This window comes from Phacochoerus africanus, chromosome 8 (assembly GCF_016906955.1).
Source record: "Phacochoerus africanus isolate WHEZ1 chromosome 8, ROS_Pafr_v1, whole genome shotgun sequence".
In the NCBI taxonomy this organism is placed as follows: domain Eukaryota; kingdom Metazoa; phylum Chordata; class Mammalia; order Artiodactyla; family Suidae; genus Phacochoerus; species Phacochoerus africanus.
In genome coordinates this window covers 12,223,214-12,240,993 of record NC_062551.1, presented here as the reverse complement: position 1 = coordinate 12,240,993, position 17,780 = coordinate 12,223,214, and the positions used below count along the sequence as shown (strand labels likewise).

The following is a 17,780-nucleotide window of genomic DNA, read 5'->3' as shown; positions in this document are numbered from 1 at the left end:
ATATGCAAAGAATTCCCTTGAGATGCAGCAGGTTAAGGATCCAGCATTGTGAGTGTAGCAGCTTGGGTCACTGCTGTGGCACAGGTTCAATCCCCGGCCTGGGAACCTTGGCATGCCTTGGCTGAAAAACAGCACACCAGCAAGCATAGGGAAGAGACTGAAAGTATGCGGAATGCATGCATGCAGCAGTTTCCCCGTTAGAGGACTATGGGAGACTGCTTAATTTTTATTTCAAATTTCCCAACAATGAACGGTTCCCTTCCGTAATCAGAAGAGAGAGGTGCACCAGGAGGGGGAAGAGGAAGGACAAGCCCAGGGCAGGCCAAGCTCAGGCTGGCAGGAAGGCTCAGGCTGGCCGAGCTGGCCTGGGGGCTGTGGCCAGCGGACAGCACAGGGCTTGTTTTGACAGGGAGTTGGGCCTCTGGAGGCTTGGGTCTTCTCCAAGCTGCCGGGCAACCTTGCTGACACATGAGATGCTCGCCTGAGCTGGGAGTGAGCATGTGTGTGCACGTGGGTCCTGCCATCTGCTGCCAACCTGGCAGCCGTGTGTTGCCTCTTCAGCTGTTTGTTGGGACTTGGGTGGATTTTGGTGTGTGGATTTCCCAGGCCTTCCTTCAGCTGCTTCCCCAAGTTCCTGATACCTTGAAGGAGTTTCCAGCTGAGCTCTTTGTTGGTCTTCCAAAAGCTTTTGAAGGGAGGTGAAAGCTCTGGTAGGTAGGTCTCAGCACACAGCAAGGAGGAAACCTGGGCTTACTCACTGTGGCTTGCTGGTGCCTCAGGAATTTAAGATTTGAATTATTTGAAGTGGTAAGATTAAAAAAAAAGGAATTTTCCAAAATACATAGCTAGAGGCTTTTAAATTTTTTATAGGCAGGGAGGCCTTAAGCAGTGGTTCTCAAGCTTCTGAATGCATAAGAATCGCCGGGCTGCTTGTTTATTTTTATTTTTGCCTTTTGTCTTTTTAGGGCCTCACCTGTGGCATATGGAGGTTCCCAGGCTAGGGGAAGAATCAGAGCTGTAGCTGCTGGCCTACACCACAGTCACAGCAACGCCAGATCCGAGCCGCATCTGTGACCTACACCACAGCTCAGGACAACGCCGGATCCTTAACCTGCTGAGAAAGGCCAGGGATCGAACCCATGTCCTCAGGGATGCTAGTCAAGTTTGTTAACCATTGAGGCATGATGGGAACTCCCTGGCTGCTTGTTCAAAATGCAGATCCCTGGTGTTAAACTCCCAGCGTTACTAACACCCCCACACCCATTTACAGATGCAGAACCAGGGGGCAGGGGAGGCCAAGGCACGTGTCTGAGGGCCCCGGCTGGTCAGCAGAGTTGGGATTAGAACTGGGGTGTCCTGACTCTCCAGCGAGGACAGCTTTGACTATATTTCGTTGCATCTCAGTCACCCGTGGCACATGTTCAGCATGAAGCGAGGAGTTAGACAAACGCTGGGTCCAACCAATTCTCTGAACACTGACTGGATGTCCAACAATTCAATTCAGATGTCACTAACTGTCCAGAGTTAGTGCAGACCCCACAGATTAAGGGCTCGGTCACACAAGACCTCTTCCACTTCAGACGCTGGCTGCAAATGGGGTGCTGAGGCTGCCCAGCCTGTGACCATCACATCAGGTCACAGACTCAGGAAGGTGCTCTCCTTACGACTAAGGTTTATTATAAAGGCTCCAAATGAACAGTCAGATGAAAACGGTCTAGAAGGATCCCAAGCAGTGGATTGAGGGGGGCCACTGTCCCCACACGAGGATGTGTTCACCAGGTTGGAAGCTCCTAGAGGTTCCCAGGCTAGGGGTAGAAATGGAGCTACAGCTGCCAGGCCTATGGCACAGCCATAGCAACGCCAGATCTGAGCCACGTCTGCAACCTATACCACAGCTTATGGCAATGCCAGATCCTTAACCCATTGAGCGAGGCCAGGGATGGAACCGTGTTCTCATGGACCCAAACACTAGTCGGGTTCGTTTCTGTTGCACCACAATGTCAGCTCCTGAGTGGTGGTGTTCATGGGTTTTATTCAGGTCCCATTACGTCGTGATTGAGTAAATCATTAGCCATTGGTGACTGACTGATCTCTGGCTTCCCTCTACTCCCCAGAAATCAACCGGTGGACCAGTTCCCATCCTGAAGCTACTTTCACTCCCCTAGGAATCATCTCATTAGCATACAAAGACAGTAAATTCCAAGGGTTTTAGGGGCTTTGTGCCAGGAGCTGCATAAAAACGAGATAGGTATTTATTTTTTAAGTACCACAAGGAGTATCTGCAATTTCCTGGTAAACACACTTGCGTTTCAAAGACAAAACAGGCCTCTGTGATGATGCTTATTCACATCATTCCTATTCCCGGTTATCTATGGCAGCCTCAAGGGCACACACAGGTCACCAGATACTGCTGGTGCAGGAGGGCTCTGTGTGCGTGTGTATGATTGGGGGACGGGCAGGTTCCCCTCCCTGTGTCTCAGGAGCCCTGACCTCACATTCAAAAAGCCCTACAATGGAGCTCAATGGCAGAGCAGCAACAGAAATGTGAGGTCCAGCTAGAGACAACAGCAGAGATGAGGGAATCCGACAAGGTGTTTGGGACAGAGAGGGGCCACCCTGCCCCAGATGGCACCCTTAGGCACTCAACGAGCTTCCAGACTTAAAAAATGTCCTTCAGAGTTCCTGTCGCAGCTCAGTGGTTAACAAATCCGACTAGGAACCATGAGGTTGTGGGTTCGATCCCTGGCCTCACTCAGTGGGTTTAGGATCCAGGGTTGCCATGAGCTGTGGTGTCGGTCGCAGACAAGGCTCGGATCTGGCGTTGCTGTGGCTCTGGCCTGGGAACCTCCATATGCTAGGGCTGCGGCCCCAGAAAAGACAAAAAGACAAAACAAAACAGACAAAAAAAAGAAAAAAGAAAAAATGTCTTCCATTATGTAATCAGGGTGCCTCAAGGCAACCAGGCTTAGATTATTTTTATTTTAGGCTTAGGTTATTAATGTGAAGGTGTCTAGTGAAAATGAAAGCCATTAAATCATTAACAGAGCAGTTTCCTGGTGGCCTAGTGGCTAAGATCTGCTGTTGTCACTGCTGTGGCTCAGGTCACTGCGGTGGCGTGGGTTCAATCCTTAGCATTATCAGATTGGGGGGCCAATCAAAGAGGACGGCTCCCTCCCTCTCTGCAGAGGCCCAGCAACACTCCTCAGTACTGAGGAATCTGGCCACACCTCCTGCTGAGAGAGGGCACCCACAGTAGCCTCAGGTTACAGCAGTGGCCCAGAGCCCTGGGGATAGCTCAGCAAGCTGCGCAGTTCAAAGACAGGCAGCTCCACAACTTCCACTTAAAAACCCAGACACTGACTGTAGTTCATTTCGGTGTCTTTAATGCCAAGCTCATTTATCCAGGTTGGGAACTATTTATTTGCATCTAACAAGTTGAGGCCTGCGGTAGCATCTTTCCAACATACGGCCTGTTCGTGTGCATCTGTGTGGCCACGTGGAGAGGAGATGGCTGACTCGCAGGCCTCACACCACCAGCTGTGCTGGGAGGGGCACGTGACGTGGCACAGACCCCTCAGCTCCCCCAGCAGCCCACCCTGCTCTTCAGAGAAAGGGGAGCTGGAGGTGGCGGGGGTAGGGGGGGAAGCTGGTAGTCCACCTGTGGGAATCACTCATCTCCTGAGGAATATTCCAACAGTCCCTTGGAGGGATCATTCTGGAATGTCTGCTAGCCCAGAATGGGATGGACAGAAGGCTGCTTGACAGCCAAAAAGCTCATCACAATAACCCACTTTCTGAAGTGCCCATCCTTTGCCTCTCTCTCTCCTAAGGAGACGTGACAGAGGTGATGCAAATTTAAACACAGGCTTGTCTTCAAGAAAAATCATCCTGAGGAGAATTTTACGGTGCAGCAGGTTAAGGATGCAGTGCTGTCACTGCAGTGGCTCAGGTCACTGCTGTGATGCAGGTTTAATCCCTGGCGTGGGAACTTTCACATGCTGTGTGTGTGGCCTAAAAAAAATTACCTTGATATATTACAAATAAATAGAAAGCTATAACGAATGTGTCCCCACCTCCCAAATTAAGATATGAACCACATCATTAAAGGAAGCCCTTTTGCTATTTTCTGATTGTATAAACTTCCCTAGCCGGTGAGGGGTAATCACTATGCCAAATTTAATGTTAATCACTCATTCATTTACATATGTTTAAATGTGTATAGACAGTATTTTTTTGGGGGGGCCACACCCACAGCATATGAAAGTTACCAGGCTAAGGGTTGAATCAGAACTACAGCTGGTGGCTTAAGGCAACGCGGGATTCGAGTCACGTCTGCAAACTACACCATAGCTCATGACAACGCCAGATCCTTAACCCACTGATCGAGGTCGGGGATCAAACCCACATCTTCATGGATACTAGTCGGATCTGTTTCCCCTGCGTCACAAGGGGAACTCTAGTGCATGTATTCTGAATCAGTGTACAGTATCTTTCGCATGTTTTAAAAATTTTATTGAGATTCACATAACATAAAATTGACCATTTTAAAGTGGCATTTAGTGCATTCACAATGTCAGAAACGGGGGGAGCACCCATCAAGTACATCTATGTTCACATGCTTCTGAACTTGCATAACCGGGATTGTACAGTAGCTGTCTTGCAACTTGGTTTTTGTACCAATGCTGCTTAAGAGGTTCATCTGTGTTGATGCATGTGGCTCTGGTCCATGTGTTTCACCGCTGTGCTGTATTCCACTGTGTGGCTATTTCACAACGGGTCCTGCTCCTGGGGGGGCACTGGGTGGTTTCCCGGTTTTTACTGTCACCAATAAGCCTGCCTCCTGCGTACATGCTGGTGCTTCTCTAGGATGTCAACCCAGAGGAGAACTGCTGCATCCTGGGGCCAAGGGCAGCTCCAGACTGACTGCACAGCACCGAAGTGTTCTTCAAAGTGCTGCTAATTCATACTCCCAGAAGCTTGGCTGTCTTGGGGAGCTGGGAGCCAAGTGCCCAATTTACTTAACAGTTGGATAGTGTATTTCATTTAATAAAACGCTGTGAGGTAGGCAGAGCAGGATTATTAAGCATTCTCAGAAACCTTTTGAAGATAAGGGATCTGAGAAGCAGGACTTAACTCGGATCGCAGTGCTAGGATCTAAGGTTAGAGGCAGAAGGCCAAGCCCACGGTCCGATGCTCAAGTTATGTTAGTTTCTGCCCTTCACTGCCCAACACGGCCGCCTTGCACCGTAGTTCAGCAGAGGTCAGTCCACCCCATCAGCTTTCTGAGAGCACTGGCACACCCTGGAGAGGAGCCCTGGAAGGGGGGGTCTCTGTGGACTAGGCCACCCCAGGCTGCAGGGAACCAGGGTGGACTCTCTGGACTTGCACAGCCCACTTTCCTTGCTGGGGTCAACTTGGCTGTGCACAAAGACTGCATCTCACAGTACCGTTGGGTTCAAGGTGCATTAGGAAAGCACAGAAGAAAAGCTGCAGAAAAAAAAAGAGAAGAGACTTTGCAGGAAAGCCTGAAGCAGGAACCCTTGGCATAGCTCTAAGCCCAGGGAAGGAGATGAAGGGAGATGGCATGTGAGATATCAGGTGCAGTCACCTGGGCATGCGCCCTACCTCCCCTGAAACCATACAGCATCCCAAAGAGGAGAGAGCGACACTGCCTGTGTGTAGCGCAGAAACTTGGTTCTGGGGCGGGGCTCATGCCTGAGTGACACCTCCCTGCAGGCTGGTGGTTTGCACGAGGCCTGAGGTGGTTATCTGGGTGCGGCAGCACACCCCTCCCCCAGAGTGGTTCATATGCTGCCCTAGGGCGCAGGCAGGACTGGAAGCTGAAGCCTGTGCGCCCCTGTCTTTCGGGGGCTGCTGACACAAGGTTTTGGCACCAGAGCCCGCCAGCTGCTGTCTTGTCGACCACAAGCATCTCTTCATCTTTGGCTCTTCTGTCCCCTTGCACTCAAGTCTCTCCTTTCCAACGTCAATCCTCCAACGTGGAACTGAGATCCAGAAGGTGATGACAGGCTCTTTCATCTTGCCTGGACCACTTCTGCCTCCTGCCCTCCAGGCGTAAGACCAGGTGTGGTCACTAGCAGTTTTGCGCCTTGACCACAGGTAAGTTTCCTCTTCTGGTCAAATAACACGTGAGGAGCACCAGGTGTGCCACCATCTTTTTTTTTTTTGGTCCTGCTCATGGTATATGGAAGTTCTCAGGCCAGGGATCAAATCCAAGTCACAGCAGTGACCTGAGCCCCAGCAGTAACACTGGGTCCTTAACCACAAGGCTACCAGGGAACTCTTCCATCATCTGTTGATGAAGCTAAAAGCTTCTGAATCCTCACCCAGGAGTCCACCATCTTACACCAAGTCCTATTTGTTCATTTCTTCTTTGGTAATTTACAAAAAAAAAAAAAAGGAGTTCCCATTGTGGTGAAGCAGAAACAAATCCGACTAGGAACCATGAGGTTGCAGGTTTGATTCCTGGCCTCGCTCAGTGGGTTAAAGATCCGGTATTGCCGTGAGCTGTGGTGTAGGTTGCAGATGAGACTTGGACCTGATGTTGCTGTGGCTGTGGTGTAGGCTAGCAGTTGCAGCTCCAACTGGACCCCTAACCTGGGAACCTCCATATGCCACGAGTATGGCCCTAAAAAAAAAAAAAAGAAAAAAGAAAAAGAAAAAGTCACGGATTCTTACCCAACATGCCTGAGCAATTCCAGTTCTGGGGAGCTCCCATTGTGGCTCAGTGGTAATGAACCTGACTAGTATCCACAAGGATGGAGGTTAGAGCCCTGGCCTCGCTGAAGGAGCTAGCGTGGCTGTGGTGTAGGACAGCAGTTGCAGCTCTGATTTGACCCCCAGCCTGGAAACTTCCATCTGCCATGGGTGTGGCCCTAAAAAAAGAACCCTCTCCCCCCACAAAGAGTTCCGGCTAGAGACTGATACTGAATGTCAGAAGACTACCCTCTCCAGAGCCTGTTCTAGGTCCTTTCCACCTGGCCACCCACACCTCCCCTGTTCTGCTGAGGTGAAGAGGCAGCACAGCACCTAGAGAGCCCTGTCACGTGGCCTTCCTGGTCCCCACCTGGGTACCAGGCAGGACCGTCTTGCTGCTCCTTTCTAGGGAGGTTTTCTGTGTCCTTCTGTGGTGCCAACCCCCAGCCGGCCTGCTGTGGGCTCTGGGCTCTCAGTCCAGGTCTTCCTCCTAAGCTCCGACAGTGTACAGCTCACTTAAGATTTAGTTCTTAATTCAGCCCTTCTCCCCCAGAGACCTTATGCATATCTCCTAATTAGGGCACTGCGATCCTTGGGAAATAGGTGAGCCAAATACATAAAGAGGCCTGCTTTATTCTTTAGGCTTATGCTGTTTTAGGACAGTTTTTTCAGTAATGGGAAGGTAACAGGTACCCTGGAAAACTAATGCATGTGTCTGGGATGAGAAGACAAAGACTAATGGCAAGAGCAAGGCCAGAAAACTCCTCCCAGGGACTCTCTGGACGCTGAAGACCAGGCAGGAAGCGTCCCTGGCTGTCCTCCTTGGTCATCCTCATCACAGCAAAGGAGGCGCAAGGTGCCCAGCAGAGGGCTACCAAGCTGCCTCTCAGGGTGGACTCGGGCTCCCCACGGCCCGCTTCCCGCAAACACTTTCCTTCGCAGTTCTCAGCTCCTGGAATCCCTGAATAAAGGGATGTCCCTTCCCTTGGGAATCAGGTAGACCAGTTTTCACCAAGTGTGGATGTGAAGAGCTAGATAAAACATTATCCACCTGTTCTTAAAGACTGTGGGCTATGGTTCAGGGAAGACTCTAATGGCAAAGAGTGATCCTTGATCAAAGATGCACACAGCCCCACCGCCCGGGCTGGCCTCAGTGAGCAATGAGAGCCTTAACCTCATGACCACGCGGGCCTGACAATCAGGTCTTGGCTGCGTGAGCTTCCGCGCACACATTAGAGGACGGGCAGGGGAGATGTGTGCTTCTATGCTACAGGTGTGACCTTAGCTCATCTCAACCCTATGAGGTGTGGGTGTTACTCAGGTCATTTACAGACCAGAAAATGGAGGTTCAGAAAGCTGAGCCGTGGTCATGGTCACACAGCCGGTAGGTGTCTAGGCAGGATCTGAAGTCCAGGCTTTGGAATCCCACTTCTCCCCGAACCTGTCCATGTTACTTGGGACACCCCCACTGCCTGCCTTCAGCAGCAGGCTGTGGGGTTTACTGCTTTATTAGTATGACATTTGGAATTTAAACTTTCCCAAGGAGCTAAAAAAAAAATCCTTTGGAATCTTCTTTGTCAAACCAAAAATTAAAGAATTATTGAGGTGAGGGCACATATGAACTTGACTTTGAGAAGAGGAAAACGGCTGAAGGAAAAAAAAAAAATCCCTAATTCAGCAATACTGTATCCTTATTTTCAGCTTCGTATTCTACCAATAAATAGTAATCCCATTCAGGAGAGCAAAAGGGATCAGAAGAGAAGCATGAGAGGAACTGAGAAGAGAGCTGCCCAGGGCCTGGTGCTCCACCACCACTGTCGAGCCTCTGCGGAGAGCCCACGGCCCCTGGAGTTCATGCGTAGGCTGGTCGCTCTCTCCACCTTGGCGGCCGCGACAGGCCCGGAGGTACTTGGCCTGGTGGACTTGGTAGCAGAACAAAGGGAAGGCATGTGGGGTCATCTTCTCCAGCCTCTCACAGGACCGACTTCTATTTTTTTATTTTTATTTTTCCAAGGACAAACTATTAAAGGTAGAATGAATGAAACCATGTGAGATCAAGATACAAAGACAGAAATTTCATATAGAAAAAAAGACCTTGCGGGGAAACAGTCGATGAGACACAGGTGAAACATTTCACAGACACAAGAAGCTCACGGTGTAAACAGGATTAAGCTGCTGTAGGTTCCCCACACATCAGGGTTTCATTTTGCTCAGCCTGAGATCTCGCTCGATTTCAAACTGCCTGTGATCCACTCGGTCTAGAAAAGCTTTCCGTTCAATGTACCTGGAGGAAGATGAAGATGTTTGTGAGCACAGACGCGGAGAGTAGACTTGGGATGGCCGGCCGGGGTGGGGGGGGCGGGGGGCGGGGGGAGGGGGACGTGGGGGTGAGTAGACGGATAAGCGATGAGGTCCTGCTGTACAGCACAGGAACTCTATCCAATCCCTTTTAACAGAACATGATGGAAGAGCCTATGAGAAAGAGAATGCATACATATGTATAATGCGGGCACTTTGCCGTACAGCAGAAATGGACAGAACATTGCAAATCCACTCGAGTAAAAAAAAAAATTTTGTAACAATGTTTGTGAGCAGGTCTAGTGAGATGAAATGCCTCCCCTGCACTGTCCCATCCTCCCCCAGCCCCAGGTGTGAATGGGCCCACCTGACAGTGGGCTCACTGGGTTACAGCAAATGCAAAGAGATGACCATAAGGTGCCCACAGTAGCTACCACGACTCTTTCAGTAACATCCCGACCACTCATATCTGGTCTGAACAAGGAAGCTTCTGGTTCAGATGTGAATGAAAATAAAATGAGTATAAAAACGAAAAAAAAAAAAAAAAGGAGGAGAAAGCTGGAGTTCTCTTGTGAGAACCTCTTGCAGCAGGTTAAGGATCAGGCATTGTCACTGCATCGGGGCTTGGGTTTCAGGTTTGATCCTTGGCCCGGGAACTTTCACATGTCAAGGACACAGCCAAAATAAAAGAAAAAAATAGGAGTTCCCACTGTGGAAGTATAATAAGGCTGGAGGTAGGAAAATGTTGCAATTTTGTAACCAGGTTTTAAGGAAAGAAGAACAAGGGCTCAGTCAAGTCAAGTCACAGTTCAGGGCCCAGCTCAATCGCACATCAACTGGCTGGGCTGGTCAAGGACCCAATATCTCTGAGCGCCATTTTTCTCAGCAGCCAAAACAGGGACACCACATTTCCTGGCCTTGGTGGTGCGTCGAGTTGGTGGGGAAGAGAAAGCTATGCACCCCATACACACACATCAAAATGTGGAGAAAGGTACATCCGAAAATGGAAGAAACGGGAGTAAGAGCGACCTCCTAGGGCAGTGAAGGGGCAGCAACCAGAGGTGCATGAAGGGCTGAGTGTTGAAGGTATTTACCTGCAGCTCCTTCCTTCCCCTCATCCTCCCCCACCCCCACATCCTCCACCCAACTGGGGCCAGGGTGCTTCTGCGTGTGGATGGCAGAGGAGGCCTGCCCTGAACTCCTCCAAGGGAATGAGATCAAGCGCCTTGGCTGCCCATGGCCCACACACAGGGACCCTAAGGTTTGGTGGTCTGCCCCTGCCCCCCAATCCAGTCCTGGTTCAGCAGACAAGGCTTCCCTTGGCCTCTGAGGCAGGGTGAGAAGGAAGCACAGGGCTGAAGTAACAAACACTGGGAGGAGTGAGTGGCAAGGGGTGGGGCTGGCAGCTGCATTTTTTTTTTTTTTTTTTGGTCTTTTTGCCTTTTCTAGGGCTGCTCCCAGGCTGGGGATCTAATCGGAGCTGTAGCCGCCGGCCTACCCCAGAGTCACAGCAACACGGGATCCGAGCCGTGTCTGCGACCTATGCCAGAGCTCACGGCAACGCCGGTTCCTTAACCCACTGAGTGAGGCCAGGGATCGAACCTGCGACCTCATCATTTCCAGTCGGATTCGTTAACCACTGAGCCATGACGGGAGCTCCCTGGCAGCTACATTTTAATGCATCTTCTGGCCATAAAGTGCTGCCATGTGTGGGGAGGAGGGAATCTCTGCTGCTCATCTACTGAAAGAGCAAAACTGCCACTGAAAATGGGAGACAACTGAATCTCTGCACTAGTCTTTCCTTTGTTGCACTGTGGAAAATGCCTATCTGTTGTTACAAGGTCATTCCAATATGGTGAGAATGTTACCAGGTTGTGCTCCTTTGCTGAGTTCAGGGCCTCACTTTCGCTCCCACACCACCCAGTGAAAAGCAGGCCATTCTGTCTGCTCCCCAGCCAGGCCTTCGACCTCAATACAGAGTGGATGGTGGCTCTGAGTTCAAATTCTGACCCTGCTACTTGCAGCCTGTGTCTCCGGGTAAGCCACACATAAACTTGCTAATTCTGTTTCCTAATCTGCTGAAAAAAGAAGATAATCATCCCTATTCTTATGGGGATTAAATGAAATAGTGTACAGATAATGTCCAGCACAGAGCAGGTGCTCAATAAAACGGCAATGAATGCTGTCACCATCATTCCGGGAAGCCAGCTTCTGAGGACAATCAATCTAAGAGGGGCAGCCAGCTCTCCGGTGCATGTTAGCAGCACCAGCAACCACCACCTGGTCTGGGATCAGTCACTCAGTTGCTGCGTCAGAACTGCCCAGGAGAGCCCAGAACAGCTGGAAACACCATGGCAGGGCCCATATACAGGTTCAACACAAGCCCTCAGGGCCAGGTTGTCAAGTTGAGCCAAGTGAAATACAGGACGCCTGGTTAAATTTTAATTTCAGATTCCCTGGCAGAAGGGGGGAGCCACAGACACTGTGGACCTCTTTTGATAAAGTGAGAAAACACGGGAGACTGGTCGGGAAGCAGACACAGGACAGAACAAACTAATCCTCCATCCATCGCCAAGGGACCCATGACTGTCCAGTGGAGGCTGTTAACCAAACTCAAGAGATGGGTTCCGTCAAACTACAGCCATCATCCTCCCCAGCCCAGCCCACGGGCCCTGGGTGAAGACCACAACTGGGGGTCAGTGCTTTTGACATCGGTGTGCTGTAACTGCCCCTCTAAGTTCCAGCAGAAAAATGGGGTGAGCCGTGGTTCAAGAGGGCTCCAGACAGCCGTTACCCAGGACTACCTGAGAGAACGGGAGTAGTGGAAGGAAGGGGAAACATGTGGCTTCGTGCATTTGTGGTCTGTCTTCCTGACTTCCTTTTAAAGAAAAGGAAGTGATACTTAAATTACGATGCTCACTGGGCAGGAATAATGACCTTGCACCTCAAGGAAGCTGTGCTGGGTCCAGCTGACCTTGAGACTATCAAGAGCAAAGCCAGGCAGAGTTCAGGTTTAGGAAGCGTCTTTGGCAGCAAAGGGGGCACGCGTGCAGAATGCACCTGAATTCTCAAGGGCAGCCCAGAAAAAGGCCATCCAGGCAGGTTTGGTGACTTCATTCCACCATTCATGGCACCTGCAGCTGCCAACTTGATCCTTATGATGGCTTCAGTTTACTGCCAAAAGCTGACCAGGAACAAAACTTCTACTGGACATGGCCTCTCACCCCCTCCAAGAGATAGAAAAGGTGCCACAGATGAGAGTGGCTCTGGCATTTACTATGTGACTGTGGGAAAGATATTTAATTTTTCTTCTCTGTAAAACAGAAATAAAAATTACAACACCCCTCTTGACAATATGACGAAACTGTGAGAATAAAACCGAATGGCTATGAGTGCTGCAGGGTTCCTGTTTCCCACTTCTAACCTGACTGTATCACTGCAAAGTCTCAGAACCTGGGACAGGTGCAACAGGAACCAAGAAACCAAATGCTCCAGAAAGAGGACAGGCTCGTGGGGACCACTGCCTCCTGCAAGGGAGTCTGAGTGGACAACCTATTTAAACCGGGCCGCAGGAAGTTTCCAGGCGCCTTAAGTGGATTACAGTCCCAGAAGAGAACTGGCAGCTGACAAGCGAAAAGGTTCTTTTCTGGCCTGTTCCCAGCACTCTTGGGGAGCCAGCCTGATTCTGCCCAGTCCACCGGGAGGTCAGCAGGGAGGGATGGAGATCCTCCCTTCCCACCATGATTGCCATTAATATAAAATGCTAATAACATCACAACCTAAGGGAGTTTCTAAGTTTTTCCTTTCAGAACCAGGTTAGACACAGTGGGCTCAGGTATCTTTTTAATCTTTCGACCCAAATTACCTTTCTGCCACCTATTTTTTGGAGACCCAGGCCAATGGGGAGAGAAGACTGGAAGAGGACAAGAGGATAGAAAATGCTTCCAGGGAGCAGGTCAGTACCTACTTCTGGGAGCCCAGCCTGCCAGTGAAAGGCACCCTCCCAAGAGGGCAGAGCTGTGTGGGGGTGGGAGGGCCCAGTGGGGGTGATCCCCCAAAGCTCTGCCATATGGTCATACCTGCCCACGAGGGGCCTCCTGCCCACTGGTCAGGAAAAGGAGCAGAAGGAGGCCCAGGCCAATCTGAAGCAGGCACATAACGGAGGAGCTTCAGGGCTGTCTTATCACCCTGCTCCCAGCAGGGCCTGCAAGCATTCTGTGCGGCACAAACCCGAGGTGGAAAGCAAGGGGCATGCAGGTGCTCTGAGGCTAGGATAAAGCTCTGTGATGGCTGTAATAAGACATGCACTTCTTTACCCTGAGAAACACAGGTGAACGTGGCCATCTGCCCAATATCGCACAAACTCCATGGAAGAGGATGTAACCTGCAAACATCTGGAGGGCCAGAGTGAAAGGGTGCTGATTTTATTTTATTTATTTATTTATTTTGTCTTTTTGCCACTTCTTGGGCTGCTCCCACGGCATATGGAGGTTCCCAGGTTAGGAATCCAATTGGAGCTGTAGCCGCCGGCTTACGCCAGAGCCCCAGCAACGTGGGATCCGAGCCTCGTCTGTGACCTACACCACAGCTCCCGGCAACGCCAGATCCTTAACCCACTGAGCAAGGGCAGGGATCGAACCCGCAACCTCATGGTTCCTAGTCGGATTCGTTAACCACTGCGCCACGACAGGAACTCCCAGGGTGGTGATTTTAATTAAGTTTCTTCTCCACTGCTTCCCTGCCATCTCATCACAAGGTTGTGCTGGTTCTGAAAGAGTGACTCTTGGGGGTCATGGAAACGGATTCTCTGGAGAAATGGTTTTCTCCAGTCTCTCCGTCACGCCTCTCAAATCACACGCACCTGGTTTCCCATCACACTGCCGTCCGTGACCTTCAATTTGGCTGCTAGCAGCAGCCAGGACCAGGCCTATATTCCTCTCATCTCTATACACTGACTCCACCCTGCCGGCCCCATCTCCGCAGTGTTGGAGAGCCCGCTGTGGATGGTGAACACTGCGGGGGAAGCCCAGCGGGAGAGGTTACAGGGCTAGAGGGAAGCAATGCTCCAGGTCTTGAGTGATGACTGCTAACCCCGATCCCGAAATGCTGGACTGCACCCGAGTTTGGGGCTCGGAGGAGAAGCAGCGATTCTCTGCTGGACAGCTAACTGTCTTGGTACAAGCATTTTACCCAACTTGGCTGACTGAAAATGACGCCTGGTGGAGATATCCTTCTGACTCATCATACCCTTCCTTTCTGGATGGTTAATTCTTTTTTTTTTTTTTTTTGTCTTTTTAGGGCTGCACCTGCTGCCTATGGAGGTTCCCAGGTTAGGGGTCAAACCAGAGCTGCAGCTGCTGGTCTACACCACAGCCATAGCAACCCTAGATCTGAGCCGTGTCTGCAACCTACACCACAGCTCATGGCAACACCGGATCCTCAACCCACTGAGCGAGGCCAGGGATCGAACCCAAAGCCTCATGGTTCCTAGTCAGATTTGTTTCCACTGTGCCAAGATGGGAACTCCCGGGTGGTTAATTCTAATCCTACTGCTTTCCAAAACAAAACCATGGCTGACTGACAGCTAGGGGGATGGGCATGGTGAACCAGACCCTGCCCTTGGGGGCTTAGTGCCTATGAAACAACACATGACACACATCAGCTGACGGTGAGTGTGATGGAGAAGATCAAACAGGGTGATGTGATGGAGGCTCCGGGGGTGGGGCTCCTCTAAGAGTGGCATCTGAGTGACAAACAGGAGCCCATGACGGAGGATCTGGAGGAGCAGGGCAGAGGCTGGATGCTATGAGTAGGGGACAGCTCAGGGAAGGCCTCAACACCAGGGTGAGGCAGTGAACTCTGCTTATAAGTGCTCCTGGAGGGCTTGCAGCAGGCAAGAGAGGAAAAATGGTTTGTATTTTCAAAAAATGGTTTTAGCTGCCATGTGAAGGAAAACAGAAGAAAGGTACAGATAAAGAAGCAGGGAGCAGAGCAGATGCTTGTAGCCTGTACTGGATTGCTGGCAGTTGCACTGAACAGAGAGACAGACGGACACACTTCATGACAGAACTGTCTACTGGACTTTCAGGATGTGAGTGGAAAGAGGAGGATTCCTAGGATTTTCTTTCATCAGTTCAGTGGACGGTGATGTGTCATTTTCTGAGACGTCTGAGGAAGGAGGCTGTTTATGGAGAAAAGCACATGCAGGTTCCTTGCGCTATCCGAAAGCAGAGCGTCCCTGTAACACCTCTCTTAGCCGAGATGATGTAAAGAAGCAATTACCTTTTCTCCTAAAAATGAAAATCCTCTTCAGACTTCCCTCAGTGAGAACAGGTCAAGTATTAATGCAGGTCTTTCACAAAAACAAAGTGGTACAAATGGAACTTTTGAAAAGCAGGGGCCATCTGTATCTGGCTTTGGATGTTAAGTCTGATGTGTGTCTTGGACAAGCAAGTGGAGACAGCAACAAAACAGCGAATAAGGGAGTCGGAACTCGGTGGAACGGTGAGCAGGAGATAGCTTAGGTGGGAGTCCTCGGCAGATGACAGTATGGAAGCCGTGGGACTAATGAGCTTTCCTGGGGGAGCGAATCTGAGGCAAGATGGCTCTCCAGGAGATGCCCGCAAGCTGTCCTGGCCACGGCTGTGGGAAGTATTCCTGAAGGTTGGCAGGAACACACCAGCAAGGGGTTTAGAGGAGTAATGCACCTGGCCTTCCCGGAAGGCCCTAGGCTTGGCATGGTCAGTAATGGCAGATGGCAAGAAAGAAGAGGAGGCAAAAGACTGAGGGGGTGGGGATGGTGGGACAAGGAAGGGGAGTCCTGTCCATAAACATTCCCAGACATTTCCCCTGCTTATTTAATTCCCATAGGAAACCTGAGAGGCTCTAATCTCTATGCTGAAGAGTTTCTAATTTATAGATCAAGAAACTGGGGCCAGAGCACATGACAGGCTGGTAGCAGATCCAGGATTTGAAATCAATCTCAATTCAGTTTACTGTAAAATACAACACGCGCACACACACACACACACACACACACACACACACACTATAGAACAGGCAAGGCAGATGCATCAGTCTGAGGTAAGTATTGGTGCGGCTACCGTCAGGTCAGGAATCAGAACACTGCCAGCCTCCAGGAAGGCCCCTGCGTACCTCTAACCCGACGCCCACGCCCCACACCCAAGCCCAGCCAGGCGGGCGTGTGCCCGCATTTCCACTCTCTTTCTGGTCTCTGGTCCCTGACATCAGTCTGCTTGTGCCTCACTGTGAACCTAACGGAAACAGACTCGCACTGTGTGTATTCTTGGTGACTTGCTTCTTAACAAACTTGAGCTAAGGGACACTCTGTCTTTGCCTGGTTTGACCTTCATATAAATGGAATTAAAACAAATAAATGGAATTATACTGCCTGAGCTTCTGTGTGTTAGGTTACTGCAATTTATCCATTTTCACTTCAATTGTTAAAGTGTAACCCGGGGTGTGAGCACAAATTACACTTTGTCTACTATGCTATTGCCATCTGGGTTGTTTACAGTTTGGGGATATCATGAAAAGTACTGTTATTTCCTTCTTTCCTTCCTCCCTTCTTTCTTTTTTGGTTGCCCCATGGGATCAAATTCAAGTCACAGTTGTGACCTACAAGGCAGATCCTTTTAACCCAATGTGCTGGGCTAAGGATCGAACCTGCATCCAGGAGCTGCAGAGATGCTGCCAATTCCCTGGCACCACAGTGGGAACTCTAAAAGTACTGTTATTTCAGCTCCCACGTGTGTCTTTTGAGGAACGTATAAGTAAGCTAGGAGTGGAACTGCTGATTCACATGGAATGACTACGCTGAGCTTCAGCAGATAACGCCAAATGGTACATTCAAATTTAAACTGTTTTCTCTCCTAGATAAACCGAACACCAGGAGAAAGTCCTTTTTATTTCTGATAATGCTTTGAAGTTTACTGTCTATATTAATATGGCCACATCAGCTTTCTTTCGATTAGTGTCTGTATGGTTTTTCTCCCATCAGTTTATTTTCAACATTTCTGCATTCCATTGTTTTAGCTCTATCTCTCTTTTTTTTTGTTTTGTTTTTTGTTTTTGTTTTTTGTCTTTTTTTTGCTATTTCTTTGGGCTGCTCCTGCGGCATATGGAGGTTCTCAGGCTAGGGGTCGAATCGGAGCTGTAGCCCCTGTCCTACACCAGAGCCACAGCAACGCGGGATCCGAGCCGAGTCTGCGACCTACACCACAGCTCCCGGCAACGCCGGATCGTTAACCCACTGAGCAAGGGCAGGGACCGAACCCGCAACCTCATGGTTCCTAGTCGGATTCGTTAACCACTGCACCACGACGGGAACTAAAGCTCTATCTCTTAAACAGCAAATAGTTGTTTTTTATTTTTACTTTTTTTTTGTCTTTTAGGGCCACACCCGCAGCATATGGAACTTCCCAGGCTAGGGGTCGAACTGGAACTGTAGCAGCTGGCCTACACCACAGACACAGCAACTTGGAATCCGAGCCACATCTGTGACCTACACCACAGCTCACAGGAATGCCAGGGATCGAACTCCCATCCGCTTGGATACTAGTTGGGTTCGTTACTGCTGAGCTACAACAGGAACTCCTGCTTTTTTTCTTTTTAAATTCAATATGTCAATCTCTATCTTTAACTGGAGCATTTAGTTTTGTTGACATTTAATTAAAGTTCTGATAAATTTACTTTTAAGTCTACTATCTTATTCTATGCTTGTTATTTGTCCTGTTTGGTTTCTT

General features: G+C 50.0%; 1 protein-coding gene across 2 annotated transcripts in view; it reads right to left on the bottom strand.

Moving 5' to 3' along the window:
* Positions 1 to 8,702: 8,702 nt before the first annotated feature.
* Positions 8,703 to 17,780, bottom strand: part of CFDP1 (craniofacial development protein 1) — a 125,589-nt gene continuing 116,511 nt past the window's right edge. The window contains exons 7-8 of one of the 2 annotated variants that reach the window (XM_047789026.1): positions 13,332 to 13,409; positions 8,703 to 9,001 (exon numbers count right to left, since the gene is read on the bottom strand). In XM_047789026.1, coding sequence (XP_047644982.1) covers positions 8,911 to 9,001; positions 13,332 to 13,409 — 169 coding nt within the window. In that variant the 3' untranslated portion in view covers positions 8,703 to 8,910. The remainder of the gene's footprint in view (positions 9,002 to 13,331; positions 13,410 to 17,780) is intronic. The other variant, XM_047789027.1, reaches the window with a different exon arrangement.